The 19387-nt window shown below is 31.6% G+C and overlaps 1 protein-coding gene across 1 annotated transcript in view; it reads left to right on the forward strand.

Moving 5' to 3' along the window:
- Positions 1 to 18960, forward strand: part of Cadm2 (cell adhesion molecule 2) — a 397408-nt gene extending 378448 nt beyond the window's left edge. Inside the window, exons 10-11 of the mRNA XM_058574551.1 lie at positions 10576 to 10701; positions 11701 to 18960. Coding sequence (XP_058430534.1) covers positions 10576 to 10701; positions 11701 to 11819 — 245 coding nt within the window. The 3' untranslated portion in view covers positions 11820 to 18960. The remainder of the gene's footprint in view (positions 1 to 10575; positions 10702 to 11700) is intronic.
- The last annotated feature ends 427 nt before the right edge of the window (positions 18961 to 19387 follow it).

Raw genomic sequence — 19387 nt, forward strand, 5'->3', positions numbered from 1 at the left:
GCCCTTCTAATCAGGAATTACTGATTCTAAATATAGTCATTTGACATGATTTTTGTCTTTGGAGTCCTTTATTAAGAACAAAGTGCTGGGGTTGTGGCTCAGTAGAAGAGCACTCACCTAGCATGCGAGAGGCACTGGGTTGAATCCTCAGCACCTTATAAAAATAAAATGAAGGTATTGCGTCCACCTTCAGATAAAAAAAAAAATGTTAAAAAAGTTTGTGTTTTTTTAAAAGAATCAAAACCTAATTGAAAGACATTAAACTCAAAAGTTTTAATATTATGATATCCTTTGTGTTTTCTGAACTGAGAGGTAAGAGATTGCTAATATATTGCCAAACTTGCTGGAATTCAACTCTCTCCAGTTTTTAGAGGCTACCTCCAGAAAATTATAGACTAATGCTTGAGAATAAATAATGATCTGAAATGATACATGATACATTTATCTGAATAATATTGCAGACTTAGCTTCCTGTAAAGAAACTGCAGAAGGCTGTACTTCATCTTTTTATTGCTTTGACAGTAGGAGATGGATGACAGAAGGGATATATAAGAGATTCCCAGTAGGATTTAGTAATTTATGATTATCCCAGCATTGTTCCTGTGATACTTATCTAATCCAATCCACAATTGCTTGTTTTAGTTGATATTATAAATGAAGGAGAGAATTTTAGTTTTAACAGTTATGGTAGTAAAATAATAAGGTCAGCCAGCAATGTATAGGGGATGTTACTTTTTAAAAAATAAACTTACCAGTAGACAACCAAGTAACATCATACACACACACACATACACACAAAAAAATATCTTTAAAATCTTTAAAATCCTGAGAATATTATTTCAATTTATTTTATGGTGAATGAAGGCCAAATGTTAAATATTTCTTCATAGGTTTATAAAAATAAATAGGGCTGGGCATGTGGCATATGCATGTAATCCCAGAGACTAAAGAGGCTGAGGAAGGAGGGTCACAAATACAAGGCCTGCCACACTCAGCAACTTGGTGAGGTCCTCAACAATTTACTGAGACCCATTCAAACTAAAAAAAATAAAAATAAAAATAAAAAAAATACATAAAGGACTGGGGATGTAGCTCAGTGGCAAAGCACCCCTGGGTATAATACCCAGTACCAAAATAAAAATTAGAAAGAAGAAGAAGAAAAGGAGGAAGAGGAGGAGGAGGAGGAGGAGGAAGAGGAGAAATAATGCAAAAAAATAGTGTTATGGGTTATTTTCATCAAATGCATTAACATGTACAACTGTATCTGAAACCACGTGAAAACATAGATACAGTGACAAACATGATAAATTTAAATTAATGGAAAATAAATTTCAATAAATCAGATTATCTTAATTTTTGAAACAAACACACTTACAAACAAGGAATGGCTTAAATATTATCTGAAGGGCTGAGGGGGTAGAGTGCTTGCCTCACACATATATGGCCCAGGATTCATTCTGAGCATCAAAAATCTTTTTGAAAATAAAAAAAAAAATGTAGAGTATACAAGATTTTAATGTGGGAGTGATGATGATAGTTAAATAACTAAATCTCTCACCATAATGATCTGCATTGCAAGGCTTTTTCTCCTCTCCATCCACTAAGAATAGCTATCATTTAATCTATATCTGAGTTACAAAGATAGTTTCTGGAGCTGAATTAATCTACATCATCAGAGAAAAGCAAGACTAAGCAATAGTAGAAGAACAGAGAATTGTGTATGATGTTACAACAGTAAAATTGAAAAGAAGAACATACATAATGATGTAAGTGAAGTTTAGAAATTGAACTGGCAACCTATGAAAAACATGTAAAATATGAGACATCATATATGTTCACCAAGAAAAATACTGTCCTATATGTTTAAATAGATTTAGTACGCTAAATAAAGAAAACAATAAAAATACCACTTTCTATTGTAAATAAGAAGTATTAAAAACATCTACTAAGAACATAGAGGGGGATTAAGTGTAGAAAATACTTAACCTAGGTAAACAATCAATAACAAAATTGTCTGGGAAGGAAAAGAAAAATCCATGATATGAAATGAAATTAAATAGAGCATAAATTTGTGGAAAACAATTAGAATAAAATGTAAAATATTTTATAAAAGTAGAAAAGAAGGAATGATATATATGCCACATAACATATAGAGCACTATCCAGTGATTAATATTTTTTTCACAAAGAAATTAGAATTGTTAATAAAAAATAGAATACAAAAAAGAATTTATGAACTAAAACCAGATGAATCAATAAGTTTTTAATTTAAAAATCAGTTTTAAAATGAAGCAAAATTCTGACTAGAGGCAATCTGCAAAATATGTCTATATATTCAAACAACAAAGACTTCTGATATCTGGGGTCTGATGGTGAGGAGAAGCTCACTTAAAAAGAACACATAAAAACCTGAATGATTTCCTAATTATTCTATTGCTGAGTGGATATTGACAAGACAAAATAAATAGTCAACACATTGATAAGGTTCTAAATTATTAAAAATATACAAAACTAAAGATTCTTATAACAGTTGAATGCTTGCCCACAAGAAAATAATAGTAAACAAGGTTCAAATATGTGGATATCATAAAATTTTCTTTCTTAAGAGACAAGATATGTGCTTCATACCATAAACAAGAACATGTTTACTGACTTTTGGGTAGATAGTAAAAATGACAGTATTCTAGATGTTAAGAAGGGTAAGTAGACTATTGTCAAAAGGAGGATTGTGGTTTGTCCATTTTGATTTCTGGATGCAATTCCGGATCATAAATTAACATAATATTTTAATTATTTGAAAAAATGCTAACTAATGCAGTAAGAAAATATGTTATTTGTATCAAGCAAATGAAAAACATTAAGAGAAATAAATGAGACACTATGTAAACTAGTACGGAAATTACATAAGTTTGGTGATTAGGAAATAAAAACACCTTGACAAGTATAAACTTGGAAAATATGACAAGATGTTCTAGAAAATGAAGTAAAAAGAACATAAAATGAAATGATATTTCAAAAGAAAGAATAAAGGCATAAGTTTAAAAGAAACAATAACAAATTAAAATATTGCTTAAAACTCCATTTTTAATTATATTAAAATTTTTGTTTTTGAATGGGAAATAACATCATTGTAAATATGTGGTCCAATATCAGAAAATTATACAATGTACTAAAAGATATTGAAGATTTGAAAAATTAAAGAACCATGTTATAATTCTGGATAATACACTTCATAAAACAAAGCCTTCTATAAATCAATACAGTCTTAATACATAATCTATTATATTTTTGGTTCTTATAAAATTTTTCTGATCCTGATGGGAGAGTTCCATGTATGGCATTAAAATGAGTTTGTAACTAAAATATTGATGTAAGATTGGACATATAGATTACTCAAATAGATTTGAACATTTGAAACTCTCAATATATAGATATTTATTTAGTGGTAAACTACGTAAAATTATTGATGAAAGAAATTATTTGAGGGAAAACTTGTATGTTGTTAAAGAATTAAAGTTGTATTTTGGAAATTACTTCAAATAATAGACAAAAATTCATTTTGGAAGGACTAAAATATAATGATAAAATAGTAAAATAACATGATAAAGCAATATGCATATAATCATATCATGGCAGAAGGGTTTCACATCATGACCTGCATGTCGTGTAACATAACACAAACACTTAATAGATTTCATTACATAAAATTTAAGACATTTTTATGGCAAAAAATATTACAAGTGAAAGATGAATTAGGAGAAATTATTTGAAAAAAAAATCAGGCTTTTTGTGAAGTGAGCTGTTAAAACAAAGAGCTTGAATGGAATAATGATCAGGCTATACAGACAGAATTTTCAAACTTGAAGAATTAATGTGGCCACAAAAATATAGACATCATTATGCTAACTTGCAATTTAACAAATCCAAAATGTTTAAATTGAGATGTCAGTTTTTCATATCAGATAGACAAAAATAATTTTTAATTATAATATCTGATGCTAGTAATATATGGGGGAAAAGAATCCCTCATGGTGTAGTTGTGGGGAGTAAATTTGTACACACAAAAGATTGTATAAATGTACAATGTAATTTGGCATTATTTATTGAAAGACTTTACAAAATATCTGTGCCCTTTGATTCAGCAATACCACATTTCAGAATTTACCTTCAGGAAATAAGACACATACAGAGGCATGTGAACAGGAGCGATTTCTCAGCTCCCCAAAAGACTGCTCAATTCTTGGAGATAGTTTGAAAATAATATGGCTATGATTTATGACAGTATGAAAAAAGAAAAAATTCAAAATACTGATCCCAAGAAAAAAGTAGAATAAGTAAAACTTTAAAAACATTCCAAGGTATCTGAGCAACAAAGGAAAAGGGAATCTGAGACAAGATGGGTTTGTGGGGCTGATGATGCCCAAGAATCCTATGAAACTCAAGGTAAAAACCACAGTACCTAAAAAAGTCTCCTTTGCTTGCCACAATTCCACCTGGGCTTTATTCCTGGGGATAAAGATGAGTTTCCCTTTAAGCCCCATGGCTCTTGATCCATGACTCTGGCACCATAATCCCTGTTGTTGTCCATGCTTTCCCTGTGGGACTTGGGAGCAGTTCACTCTTTCCCCACAGCATCAAGACAACAGATGCCATCATCTCAAATCCAGGTGCCATCATCACAGTTCCAGGTGCCATCCTAATCATATGCAGCTTTTGAAGTTCACATCCAAATGAAAGTAATGTAACTACCATCATGAACTATTGCAGAGTAGACTACTGAAGCATGCATAGACTGCTGGCATTAAAAACCACTGAAGAAATCACATGAAGGCTACACTTTTAAATTACCTATTATTAAAACCAAATTGCCTTCCCAACGGATACATAAATTACATCTAAATGAAAAATAAAAGCTTTTTCTAGAAAAACTACTTCATAAAATAGGAAGAGGTGACTGTAACACCAGATGCACAGATATCAACAAAGGGACACAAACACACATTAAAAAAAAATTGAAAAGTAGGGAAGAATGATACCCTACAAAGGAGCACAATGATTCTCCAGAAATAGATCCCAATTCGTAGGAAGTCCATAAAATGACTGAAAAATTCAAAATACTGATCCCAAAGAAATTCATGAAATGCAAGAGAATATAGATAGAAAATACAATGAAATGAGAAAGGAAAAGATGATTGAGAAATTCAATAGATAGAAATCATAAAAAAATCAATTAGAAATCTTGGACCTGAAAACCTCAGTGCAATTAGAAAAATAATTAAGAACTTCAACAACAAACTATACCAAGAACAGGAAAGCGTTTTTCTTTCTTTTTTTAAAAAAAATTTTTGAATAATGACCAATGACAAAAATGTAGGGAAATGCAAGAAATTTATAATAGATAGCTAAATTTAAATCAGCCACCTTAAGAGCTTAACTTTTGAATGCCCACTATTATGAAAATATTATAAAAATAGAATATTTTTTTCTTCCTCGTGGCCTTTAATGCATGCATTTTTAAAAAGTTTTTTTATAAGATCTTAAAGGCTATGAGAGAAAAAAAATCAAATTATCTATAGGGGAAAACCAATTTGGATCTCAACTGATTTCTCAACTCAGATCCTCAAAGCCAGGAGGTCCTGGAATAATATATTTCAAGCTCTGAAAAAAAAATGGATGGCAACCAAGAATTTTATATCCAGCAAAATTTCAGGTTTGAAGATGAAATTCACAAGAATGCCTAACTACAGAGCATTCTCAACAAACTATTCCATGAGGATGAATTAAAAACTAGCAAAGGGAGGATCTACACTGAAGATATATTCAACCAAATGAGAAACTAAGACAAAAAAAAAAAAAAAAAAAACAGAAATAAATCAAAATGACAGGGAATACAAATCATATCTCAATAGTAATCTTGAATGTTAATGGCCTAAATTCATCAATCAAAAGACCCAGACTGGCAGATTGGATTACAAAGCAAGACCCAACAATATTCTGTCTTCAAAAGACTCACCTCATGGACAAAGACATCCACAAGCTGAAGGTGAAAGGAGGGAAAAAAATTATTACTCATATGGATTGCATAAACAAGCAGAGGTTTTCATTCTCATTTCAGATAAAGTAGACTTTAAACCAAAGTTATTTAGAAGAGACAAAGAAGGACATTTCATACTTCTTAAGGAAAGTATATATAAACAAGACATAACAATTATAAATATTTATGCCTCAATGGAGTATCTATGTACATCAAATAAACCCTTCTAAACTTTAAGAGTCAAATAGACCACAATACACTAATACTGGGTGACTTTAACACACCTCTCTCACTACTGGACAGATCTTCCAAACAAAAACTAAATAAAGAAACTATAGAACTATATAATACAAGCAATAATTTAGACTTAATAGACATATATAGAATATTTCATCTATCAATGAACAAATATACTTTCTTCTCAGCTGCACATGGTTCCTTCTCTAAAATAGACTATATCTTATGCCACAAAGCAACTCTTTTTTTAATTGGTTTTATAAATACATGACATCAGACTGTATCACAATTTTTATTACACATATAGAACAATTTTTCATACCTCTATTTGTATATAAAGTATGTTTACATCAATCATGTCTTCACACATGTACTTTGGATAATGATGTCTATCACATTCCAAAATCCTTGCTAATCCCCTGCTCCCTCCCTTTCCCTCACACCCCTCTTCCCTATCTGGAATTCATCTATTCCTCCCATGTTCCCTCTTTCTACCCCACTATAAGTCAGCCTCCTTATATCAGAGAAAACATTTGGCATTTGTTTTCTGGGGATTGGCTAACTTCACTTAGCATTATCTTCTACAACGCCATCCATTTACCCACAAATGCCATGATTTTATTCTCTTTCACTGCTGAGTGAAATTCCATTCTGTATATATACCACATTTTTTTTTATCCATTCATCCACTGAAGGGCATCTAGATTGGCTCCACAGTTTAGCTATTGTGAATTGTGCTGCTAAACATTGATGTGGCTGTGTCTCTGTAGTATGCTGTTTTTAATTTCTTTGGGTATATTCCAAGGCGATAGCTGGTTCAAATAGTGGTTCCATTCCCAGATTTCCAAGGAATCTCCATGCTGATTACATATTGGCTGCACCAATTTGCAATTCCACCAGCAATGTATGAGTGTGTCTTTTTCCCCACATCCTCGCCAACACTTATTGTTGTTTGTCTTCATAATAGCTGCCATTCTGACTGGAGTGAGATAGTGTCTTAGAGTAGTTTTGATTTGCATTTCTCTAATTGCTAGAGATGATGAACATTTTTTCATATATTTGTTAATTGATTGAATATCCTCTTCTGAGAAGTGTCTCTTCATGTCCTTGGCCCATTTATTGATTGGGTTATTCATTTTTTTATGTTTAGCTTTTTGAATTCTTTATATACCCTAGAGATTAGTGCTCTATCTGACATGTGAGGGGTAAAAATTGGTTCCCAAGATGTAGGCTCTCTATTCACCTCATAGATTGTTTCTTATGCTGAGAAGATACTTTTTAGTTTGAGTCCATTCCATTTATTGATTCTTGATTTTAATTCTTGTGCTATAGGAGTCCTATTAAGGAAGTTGGGGCCTAATCCCACACGATGGAGATTAGGGCCTACTTTTTCTTCTATTAGATGCAGGCTCTCTGGTTGTATTCCTAAGTCCTGGATCCATTTTGAATTGAGTTTTGTGCATGGCGAGAGATAGAGTTTTAATTTCATTTTGTTGAATATGGATTTCCAATTTTCCCAGCACCATTTGTTGAAGAGGCTATCTTTTTTCCAATGAATATTCTTGGCACCTTTGTCTAATATAAGATAATTGTAGTTTTGTGGGCTAGTCTCTGTATCCTCTATTCTGTACCATTATTATTGTATGTGATTACATGACCAATATGATTCTGCAACATATGCACTCAGAAAAATGAGAAATTATTTTCCATCTATGTATGATATATCAAAGTCTTATATGCACTCTACTGTCATATATAACTAATTAAAACAATTTTTAAAAATTAAAAATAAATAAAAATGGATGGGAGCTGGGTTCAGCGGTGCACGCCTATAGTCCCATTGGCTCAGGATGTTGAGGCAGGAGGATCACGAGTTCAAAGCTAGCCTCAGCAAAAGTGAGGTCTCTCTCAACTCAATGAGACCCTGTCTCTAAATAAAATACAACATAGGACTGGGGATGTGGCTCAGTGGTCAAATGCTCCTGAGTTCAAACTGTAGTAACACTCCCAAATTTTTTTTGCAAAAGGATGGAGAAGTAGCTCAGTGAAGAATTATATATATATATATATATATATATATATATATATATATATATACACACACATGGACATACGGACAGCATGCCTTTATTTTATTTTATTTGTTCATTTTTTATGTGGTGCTGAGGATAGAATCCAGTACCTTACACATGCTAGAAAAGCACTCTGCCCCTGAGCTACAGCCAGAGCCCAGTGCACACATTCTAAATTGAGCATTTTTTTTCCAGGTAGAGAGCATGAGTGACCAATACTTTGCTTATGACTCTAATTTTCTCATTTTTAACTAATATCTCCCCCATTCACCTGGCAGTGTTACACATGGGAAATTTTTATTTGCTGGGCCTTCATTGATTGTCTAGAACATGAATCACATCCTTACACCCCACTGCAAGGAAGGCTGGAAAATGCATAGCTCTGAGTACTAAAAGCAAATGAACAAATTTGTTATCAGTTGGAAATCTCTACCCCAGTATGCCTTTCTGATTACCTAATAGTTTATTACCTGTTTTCTCACATGAAAACCACTACAGCCTCTGATCAAAGAGACAACCTAAAGTTCTACTAAGCCAGTGTATCCAATCAAAATCCAAGATCCTCAGATATATGTTGTTTTCTTCATCATACTTTTAGAATGCATTTAATCCAAGGACAAAAGGATGAGAAGACAAGTTGTCAATTTACTTATTGACCTCCACACCCAATACACAAAGGTTGATAGGAAAGGAACTCTTACCTAATAAATTCTCTCATTTAGAAATAATGGAAGACAGGGGAACATGGAGTAATCACTGATCTATAATAATTTTGAAAATATGCCCGGTTGGCATTAAGTATCCTCTCCCTAGATGATAGTAGCTCACTGGAGGAAATGGATTCTCCTCTACTGATTCTCTTTTGTGTTCCCCAATTCTACCCACTGGGGAATTCAACCTTGTCAGTCAGCGAGGGAATTGGGAGAATAGGCCAGTACATTTAATCTGATCTTTGCCATAGGGCTGAACTTTGTTGGATTTTGTTTGCTCAAAGCTGCACTGAGTTTCATTCCCTATAATGTGACTTCTATAAACTTACAAACTTATGAATATCCAAATATCTGAGATTTCTTTTGTTCTTTTTATTTCTGCTTGAAAACTGCCCATCCTTGACTGACTCATCTCTTTCTAATAATATCTCATTAAAGGCAGGATATAAGAAGCTATTAAAAATCTGTCTTTTTCTAACCACTTTCTCTGGAACTACAAGTTCAATAGGCATTTAATTAGCTAGGCACAGTGGCGCATGCCTATAATCCCAGCTACTTGGGAGGACAAGGCAGCAGGATTGCAAGTTCAAAGCCAGCCTCAGCACCTTAGCAAAGCACTTAGCAACTCAGGAAGATCCTGCCTCTAAATAAAATACAAAAATGGGCTGGGGGTGTGGCCCAAAGATTTAGTGACCCTGGTTCAACCCCTGGTATGCCCACTCCAAATTAGACATTTAATCCTCTATATTGTGTCTTCATCTTTCTTCTCCTGTCAATAGCATTTAACAGAGCCATAACCTATCACCAAAATACATTCTTCCTTTTGGTCAAATACAGTGTCCACTCTCTATTTTTTCTTTCTCAGTCTTCTCTACTATAAGTGCTGCATGAACTTCAAATGTGGGTATTCCCAAGTGGTCCGTTCCTAGAACTCATCTTTTATCTAGACTCCATGGGAGCATTCATCAATTTTCATAGCTTTAAATAATGTTTAGAGAAGGATAAATTTTCATATTTGTTTACAGCATTTCCCTTGACACAATTTTATTTAAAAAATATTGGTGTGTATGTATATATGTATGTGTATATATATATATATATATATATATATATATATATATAAATTTATATTTACACATGTGTTATATATATGTGTGTGTATATGTGTGTATATATATATGTGTGTGTAGACACACGCACATATATATACACACACGTGTAAATACACACATAACCTATATCTGTGTAAAAATCATATGTGTGCATTTGTTTTATCCAGTCTTCTTTCCCTTAAAATGTAAGCTCAATGACAATAATGATGGATATATCAAATGTTATATTCCTAGATATTTTCTTGTTTGTTATAAGAATAAAATATATATCTGTTGATTGAATGATTGCTGCAATACACATTCATGAATTTTATCTTAATATTTAAGTTCTAAAATAATACTTTCTAGTGCAGACATGTATAGTATGACTATCTAACAGACTAATTAGAGCAACATATTTCTGTTTTCTAGATCCCAATGCTCTGGCTGGCCAGACTGGCCCTGACCATGCTCTCATTGGAGGGATAGTGGCTGTAGTTGTATTTGTCACACTCTGCTCTATATTTCTGCTTGGCCGATATCTGGCAAGACATAAAGGTAGGTTTTACTGAAATTTTAAATAAAGTACTCAAGTTTTATGAAAAATAAATTATAAACAGTAGCTTCATTTGAAAATATATGATTGTTTATGGTTTCCATGTGTTTATGTTGGTGTGGAGAAGGAGAGAGAGGAAGATGGGGAGCAGGAAATTTAAATACTGAATTATTTCAGGAAATTAGTGATAATGATCATGTTAAATACGTCAGCATTCATTCTGGTAACTATACTTTAAAGAAAAGTATATCAATAGTATGCTTCTTCATCCATTGCAAAAATTCACATGTTATCCTCCCTAATATGACTGCATGTCTTTCCATATAGTTAAAAAAAATCCACCAAATACCTATATTTGGATTTTGTCCTAGAGAAAAATAATAAATTTATTTTTTTCTTTTTTTCCCTGGATTAGTGGTTTATTCTGTGAGCATTGGCCATTGGCTAAGTGTTATTTCACAAAGTCAACTTGATTCTAAGTTGAGTAAAAACTGACTCAGAAAAAAAAAAGAATAATAATAAGAAGAAGAAATCTTGGAATTCATCTCTGGGATTTATAGATCAAATCCAACTATAAGTAAATGTTTGACATTTGTGTTTAGAAATTTATGGAAACATAAGTAACATATTAGTGAGGAAAATCTGTGATGTTTTGCAATGGCCCGGGTAGCGTATAATTGACATAGCTTAACTTTTAAATAGATTTACTAAAATGAATGCTGACATATTTGACATGATCATTAACCACCTCTTAACAAAGGATCCTGATTGCTACCACTGCATTTGCTTATGTGATCTTTATCAATCATTAAAGAGCAGCTTCACCAGCAACACACACTAGAAAACTGAAAAAAGGGTGAATTGTGTGGCTTACATCTCAGAATATATTCTGACATATAAGAGATTTAACATAAAGTTCTTTCCTTAAATGAATACAGCTTTATTGCTAGCTGTTTTACTAGGCTCACAGAGCTAACATAGTTTTCTTCCAATATCCACAGGAACATATTTAACAAACGAAGCTAAAGGAGCTGAAGATGCACCAGATGCTGACACAGCCATTATCAATGCTGAAGGCAGCCAAGTCAATGCCGAAGAGAAAAAAGAGTATTTCATTTAAAATTCAGGCCACGATTCTGAGTTTTACTTACCAGGCTGGCTGCTGAAGAAAACTGGCTATCATCTTTCAGAAATCATTTCTACCATCTTCTGCTATTTTTATTAACTTCCATACTGTACTGCTATCAGTAGCCAGTGCATACCAACAATCAGCTGTCGAAAGCATCATTCTTTAATTACTGTACCATCCATAATGCAGGACATTTCTTACTGCCTAAATTTCACACCATTGCTCTTTTAACATACAGTGCTTGAATATACAGCCTTAACAATGTTAATTATCTCCTTGAATCATGATATTGAGTTGTTTTTATACATTGAAAAAAAAATGTATGCAGAGCCCCTCCCCATTTCTTTTTTTCTTTAAGTCATAGACTTTATTGGTTTCACACTGGACAGCTTTCACAAGTAACAAGATTAGGTAAAGACCTAATATGCTTAAGTTTAATTGAAGATTAGAGGTTTACAAACAATGTTTTCTACCTGTCTATCTTCAAAGACAACATGTTTTTGAAACATATGCCCTAGAAAACACAAACTGAGAACAAACACTGTAGCATAGTTTCTGGAATGTTTGAGATTATACTAGAAATGCTGTATCAATTTGCTATTTTAAAAATGTAGTATTTGGTACAGGAGTCATGTATATGGATTGCAATCATGACATCTTACATAATTACATAGATTCTACCATTAGGTTATGATAGCTTCATTTACCCATAAATTGTTCCAAACATTTAACTGCTTTGAGAATCACAAAGATTTCATTCATTTCTCAGTTTGATTCTATAATTTATTTGCTCCATAAGGACTCACCTGCCTAAACAAAATTGAAGTATCCTTAGGGCACAATTTTGAGACATTTTAGTATCTGTATATAGTGCATATAATAAAACCAATTAAACATTATTTGATACATATTTAACTTTTTTGGCTGTAGGTAATTCAGTCATAAGTAAGCATTTTCTAACGTCCATTATATCCCTTTAGATATTACTTAAACCAATATTATAAGTAGATAACATGTATTAGTATTTTTGTCTGTATGTCCTAGCACTGTTCAATGACAAAATTTTCTAGTTCTTGTTAATTTTTATTTGTTATACAATGGAAGCACAATGTTATAAGGAAAGGTAATTTTAAGCTAACAACCAGTGCACAGCCTCAGGTTTTAAATTACAACCACAGTTGAATAATAACCTAAAAATAAACTCTTAGTTTGCTAAAAATTTAAAATTTTAATTTGGCAGTTCTAGAGCTGCTTACCTATGTTGGTTTGCCAAAAAGAAGTGTTTAAGGTATGTTTTCTGTATAAATGAACTAATTCTTTATATTAAATTCCTGTCTATGCATTTTGTGAGGTACAAACTTATGAAACAGTGAGTGATGGAGAATTTCTGCCATGCTTTCAACTCCAAGGTGAAAGTCTCTTTCTCTGGATTATTTTGAAAATTTGATGTATTTAACCATTATGAAATGCTGTTTTCTTAAATATAATGCAGAGTCAATCTAAAGTCATTATTTCTTCTAGTAAAATAAAATATTGCTAGAATAGTTCTCATTAAATTTATTATATGCTAAAGAATAAAAATCCAGTTAGATAAAAAAAATATTTTCCCATTTCCAAGCATTGCACCTTTAAGAAGAAAACAATATGACGATATGGTCGCTACACTTGTGATGTCTGACAGCATGATGGCCTAGGGTTTTATGATAATATCTTGGAATTTATTTTTGAGGAATGAGAATGGTTGAGTACAACATCATGTATTAATATTGAATGAAAGACAAGGGTGCTGTATCGTAGATTATTTATCAAAAAAGTATAAAATCTTTAAAGGACAATGTTAGAATTTTATTTTTTTTCTTTTGATTGTTGAAGCATTTATCTTGTTGATTTCTTAAAAAAGACAAAGGACGATGTCAGTCAAGCAGCACTTTTTCAAAATATACAGAACATAAATAATATGATGTGGTTGAGTGTTAACATAATAAATCATATACAGTATGACATTTTAAGGAAATAAGTCTGCATTGATGTGATTGCATGCTTGTTTTTACAGTTCACTCCATACCATCTGTGGAAAAATGCAATAATATGTTAATATAGTATGGTAGTTTGAGAGAATCAGGTAGGTGCTACTAGACACATTGAAACTAGAATAGGTTTATAAACTGTTCATACCTTTCAATGCATAATCTTTAGAAAGACTCCACAAAACAAAATTCATCCTGTTAGTACAAAATGGAAAGGTTCTTACTGCAGAAGTAAGTTGTATAAACTGCATCATCAATTACTATTTAAAGCCTAATTTCAGGATGCACTTACAAAATTGCTACTCTTCATTGAGGCTGTATTCACATCCCTTTCATTTCATCTATATTCTACTTAGCTCCAACTGCTAAATTGTTGCCTAAATAACTCAATCATTATTTATAGCACTATAAAATTAGAAATCCAAAATTGGTTGCATTTCAGATTTTTGACTCCCTTAACCCTTTAGAGTAATATATAATCACATTGGAGCTCTTGAAAACTAACTAGTAGATTGATATTTGTAGCTCTAATTAAATGTTTTCCAGTTAAATAAAGTTCAATTTGAACTAAATATCATTTTCTGTGACTGGAGAAAGAATTAGCAATGGAGTTATATTTTCTTATCTTTAAAAATTATTTACTTTTCACTAAAAAGGAATGAATTATAAAAATTCTTCTCATTTTCATTCCAACAAGTCAGAAAAATGATGAGATTTCTAAATGGGACCATGTTTGCTGAAAATTCTGATGTGCATACTTTTATGTGCAAGCAGCCACTTTCTGTCTCTACCAAGTGAGCACAGTGGCTAGGGGACTCAATGAAAGGCTTGTGCACACACACACACACACACACACACATACCTAGAAGCATATGGAGCATTATTCTTTACCAAAAGTAGCTACTCTCTGCCAGTGTACTGTTTACAGTGTAAATTGATTGTCCTCCATCAGAAAAAAAAAATACAACAAAAAAAATCTTAACAGCATTCTTCTTTTCCTCTTTTCCATTTTTGAGTGTCTTAGGTAGAACGATGATCATACATAATTAAGAAAAAGGAAGTCCATGAGTGCAAGAATAAATACAGAGAGCATGAGTAGAGGGCTAATGATAGTGATCATGTGTGTGTGTGTGTGTGTGTGTGTGCATGTGTGTGAGTGTGTGTAAGAGAGGAAGAAAGATAGAAGACCGAGAGAGAGAAAGATTTCAACTTGTTTTCTTTTACCAGAAAATCCAAGAAGCAGTTTAAGGAACCTGATATTGGAGTTTAATCTAGACTGGATGATCTCATATTGATTCAAGATGTTTAATATTTCATTGAAACTCCACAATTAAAATAACAAATAGAGAAAGAAAACTAACTTTCCTAATTATGACAAAGAAGCTAACACCTCATTTATTTTTATTTCTTGTAAAAAATATAAATATCTCAAATAAAAGGACAGGCTCACTTGTAATTATGTACTCATGATTGTAACAGCATTGAGATTCCATATAGGCACATGTACAGCAGCTGTTTGACAGTGATGGCTCTTCCATGTAACATAGCAGTTATCGTGTAATTTAGTGCCACTTATTGCAAAGTGTTACCAAGGGAACATTGAAAATGCTTTTCCTTTTTTCTTTGGACATAAGGATAATTTAAGGGATGACAAATATTAAATTTCATGTTTAGTTTTTTTTAATTGTGGAGAAAATGCAAAACCTCTTGTCTGACTGAAACTTTCCCATGAAACTTCTGTTTAGAGCCTTCTAAAAGTGCCCAGTATTATTTCATTTTGCAAATGGTAATCTGTGATGAATATACAAACAAAATAAAAATTTAACCAAGAGTCACAGTTAAAATAAATGAAACACCTAATGAGAATTACTAATGAGTAATGCTTTTTGTTAAGTGGCACAAAGTACACACTAAAAACTATGCAAAATATAGGTAACTACAGTGTATGTACATGTAAGTATCTTGTACTTGCTGTGTATGGATGTTGGAAACCCATGTAATTATAATATGCATTTTGAATACTGGGAAAGAGGAAATCTTAGTGTAGATAATATAATTTGTTTTGAAATATTGAAATATACACTGGCAATATTGAAATATACTCAGTGCAATATCTGCAATTCTATTGCTGAATACTTAATGCAAAGGGATTTTTAAAAATTCTTAAACACGATCCAAGAGTTTGCTAATCTTCACCTCTCACATACTAAAACATTAATCAAAACCACAAGTAACTCAACAAGATAAGTTGTTTTTACTTAAAAATCAACATAACACAACAAAACTATTATTTGGTGTAGATATTAGCATTACTGCAGATTAAGAATAACCTGAGTTTTAAACTTTGATTTATATCTAGTTAAAATTGAAATTCCTAAACTTTCTTTGAAGTGTTTGTATTTTAATAGATTGTAGTGCTTTTATTAAGAGAAAAAAATTATTCAAAGAATATAGGGTACAATTAATAGTTAAAGTCACTATATCTTAATGGCAATTTTATCTCTTTTCTTTTCTGATTCTATTTAGTTCCTTTTCTCTCCCTATTCCACCCCAAACATTCCCTTTGCACTTATACCCTTCCAAAGGCAATGGATTGAAAGAAGCAAGGTAATAAAGAGAGTCAATGGGACAACATACAAGAATGGGTTCTAAAATCATCAGCATTTTATGTATTGAGATTATTAATATTGAATGCAATAGTTATTGGATATAGCTGGTAATTATTCTGCCATGCATACTTACAATAATCCTTCTACCTCTCACTCTTAACATGGGCTATGAAACTTCAGTATAAATAGAGGAAATGATTATTTACAGGATATCCCAGGAAGCATTATTTTGGGACTTTCATAACAGTGTACTCCCTACCCCCTGGGAAATCTCAAAAGCCAATTTCTTGTAGTGTATTCTATGGTGTATGGATCTGCGTTTGTTTTTCTTCTCTATCATTAACTTTTCCTGTAGGCAAAATATGATAACTTGATAAGTATAGTTCTTCTCATGCCTATTTAATATTTAACTGTAATGTAATTGTGATTTTTAAAAATAATTTAAATGGCAACACTTTGCAATCCAACCTGATATTTCATTTAATTTTTAAAATGTAACAATTTCTTATAAACCAATGCTATTCTAAGTGAAAATCATGCACATGATTTTTTTCTGAGAAGGTTTATCTATATAAGACAAAAGTTTAAATATTTTAAAACTGCCTTCTATTAACCAATAATCCCAAGTAATGCAAAGTATTGCCACAAATGCCCTCTTTATTTTGCCTGCATAGGCACAATATGAATTTTTTAATGATGTAATTTAATTATCATAATGAAAATGCCATTTTGTGATCATATTTTCCTCTAAGGGAAAAAAAGAATACATACAGTTCTCAAAGTCTGATGGTGAATCCATAAAATATGCTTAAAATTAAAATCGGATGTTTCTATGTTATATGGTTATGTTACAAATAGTTTTTGGTCCAATCTTTACCATCTTTTTCATATAAATATATTTCTTGTACATATATATATATATATATATATATATACACACACACACATACATACACACAAATATACATACATATAGACAGACAGACAGACACACATACACACACACAGACACACACACATATATGTACAAGAAATGAGTATTGGAGAGAATGGGCCCAAATGTGAAAAAGATGTAAAGAAAAAACCCCACTATTTTCCCCTCTGAAATATACTGTATATTTCAAAAGAAGTAACGTTAAAACATATTTGAAGATTGCAGGGGCAAAAGACAAACCTACCAGGGCTCAGCACTTAAGCACTTTTCCCACATCCAGGGTCAAAGCAGCAGTGATTCCTACATGAACTTTGAAGTGCAGTATGAAATGCAACATTACACTTATACACAGTACTGTCAAACCTCAAATGCTTTCTTTCTTTAGATGTTTTTTCTTGTACATGATATTAGTAAACACTTTTCTCTTTATATTTGCTGGTAGTGAAAGTCATACGCAATAAAATATTGATGATGGTTGAAAGCAATGGTCACTAATCGGTTTAAAAAAACTATAAAATGTAAACAGAATTGTTATATCTTTCTCCTGTTTGCTTTTCACTGTGTTTCTGATGTGTTGAATGAATCTCATGAAAGGAAAGAAAAATAATCTAGAAATTTTTCAAAGCTGGTAATATTAATCCTTATAAATGTATAAAATTTTAATCTTTTTACAAATTTATTTAACTGTACCTGCTGTACTTATTGTAGATTCAATGATGCAGTTAAGTAGTAGTAACCCAAGGATTTATGAGTTTTGGATTGCTGATCTATTTTCTTCATATTCAGTTCACATCAGTATTTGTGAATTGGTTGTTTAGCTTTTCATTCAACCAAAAAATATTCCCTCAAGAAAGCTCCATTTTTATCATAAATATTTCAACATAATCAACCTTGGTACAAGTCTGCCATGTTAAAAAGAATTTAAAGACTTATCTCTGAAAATGATACCCAGAAATGCAGGTGTTCCCAGTAATGTAGCTTCAAAAATAAAATGTTCTATTTATATGACATGAAATTCATAACTTTTGGAAGGGTATATTTATGACAGCATAAACAATAAATTCTGTGCTGTAAAGAACACCCACCAAAATTAATCATATTGCACAGAAAATCAACACAATTATTGAATCTACTTTTGTCATTAACATTTTCAGAAAACAAAATGCATATTGTAATATTAAGTACATGACACTTGCATGTTGATATGCCTATATACTTACAAAGTATTCAATGTGTACTTAGTGGCGCTTAAAATATGTCATGTACAACTCTTATAAAACATTCTTACAGGGTTCCCATTTGCACTTCATCTTTCAGTAAAGTCTTGTCAGAAAAAATATTTGTCTGATAAATATGGAAAAATAAAATTTGAATTTTAGTTATCTGTTGGACATTACTGAATTGTCTATTCATTTAGTATATGTTTTAGGCTTGAACATAGACATTGAAAGATGGAACTTTCTTTTTTCCAGTGACAACTTATAAAAGATGCTACAAAACGTATATCTTATGGCAAACACATTATTTTGAATACTTCTTTCCACTGCATACATTATCCATCCTTTTTTAGGTTTCCTCAAAGATGCCCATTTTTTCTTGTACTTTTCTAAAGGGACATTATAAAAATTAAACATGGTAAAATAAATGTTTTCTTATTTGTACAACATTCGTTACTCCTTGAAATATATGAACCTTGTAATATGCTGATTAAGGGTTAAAAAAGTGTTGCTGACTTAGGGAAATTTGCTTGAGATTGCCAAAATTTCAAAATTCTGTAAAAGGTAATTTTACATTCACTTATGTGTGTTTACTAATGTTGACTAGGAACAGAAGCAAAAATATCTAAACCTATTTTCTTTTAATTTTCCACACTCTAACCAATATTATATATTTCAACTACCTAAGATAATGCAATTAATAATATATCCATCCTAAGCTTATGCCAATAAGAATTTGAGATAAGCTTTTAAATTTATGGAGGATTTTCTT

Source organism: Marmota monax, unplaced genomic scaffold, assembly GCF_021218885.2.
Source record: "Marmota monax isolate L192 unplaced genomic scaffold, Marmota_monax_Labrador192_F-V1.1 WCK01_AAM20220418_F8-fsc00016, whole genome shotgun sequence".
Classification (NCBI taxonomy): Eukaryota; Metazoa; Chordata; class Mammalia; order Rodentia; family Sciuridae; genus Marmota; species Marmota monax.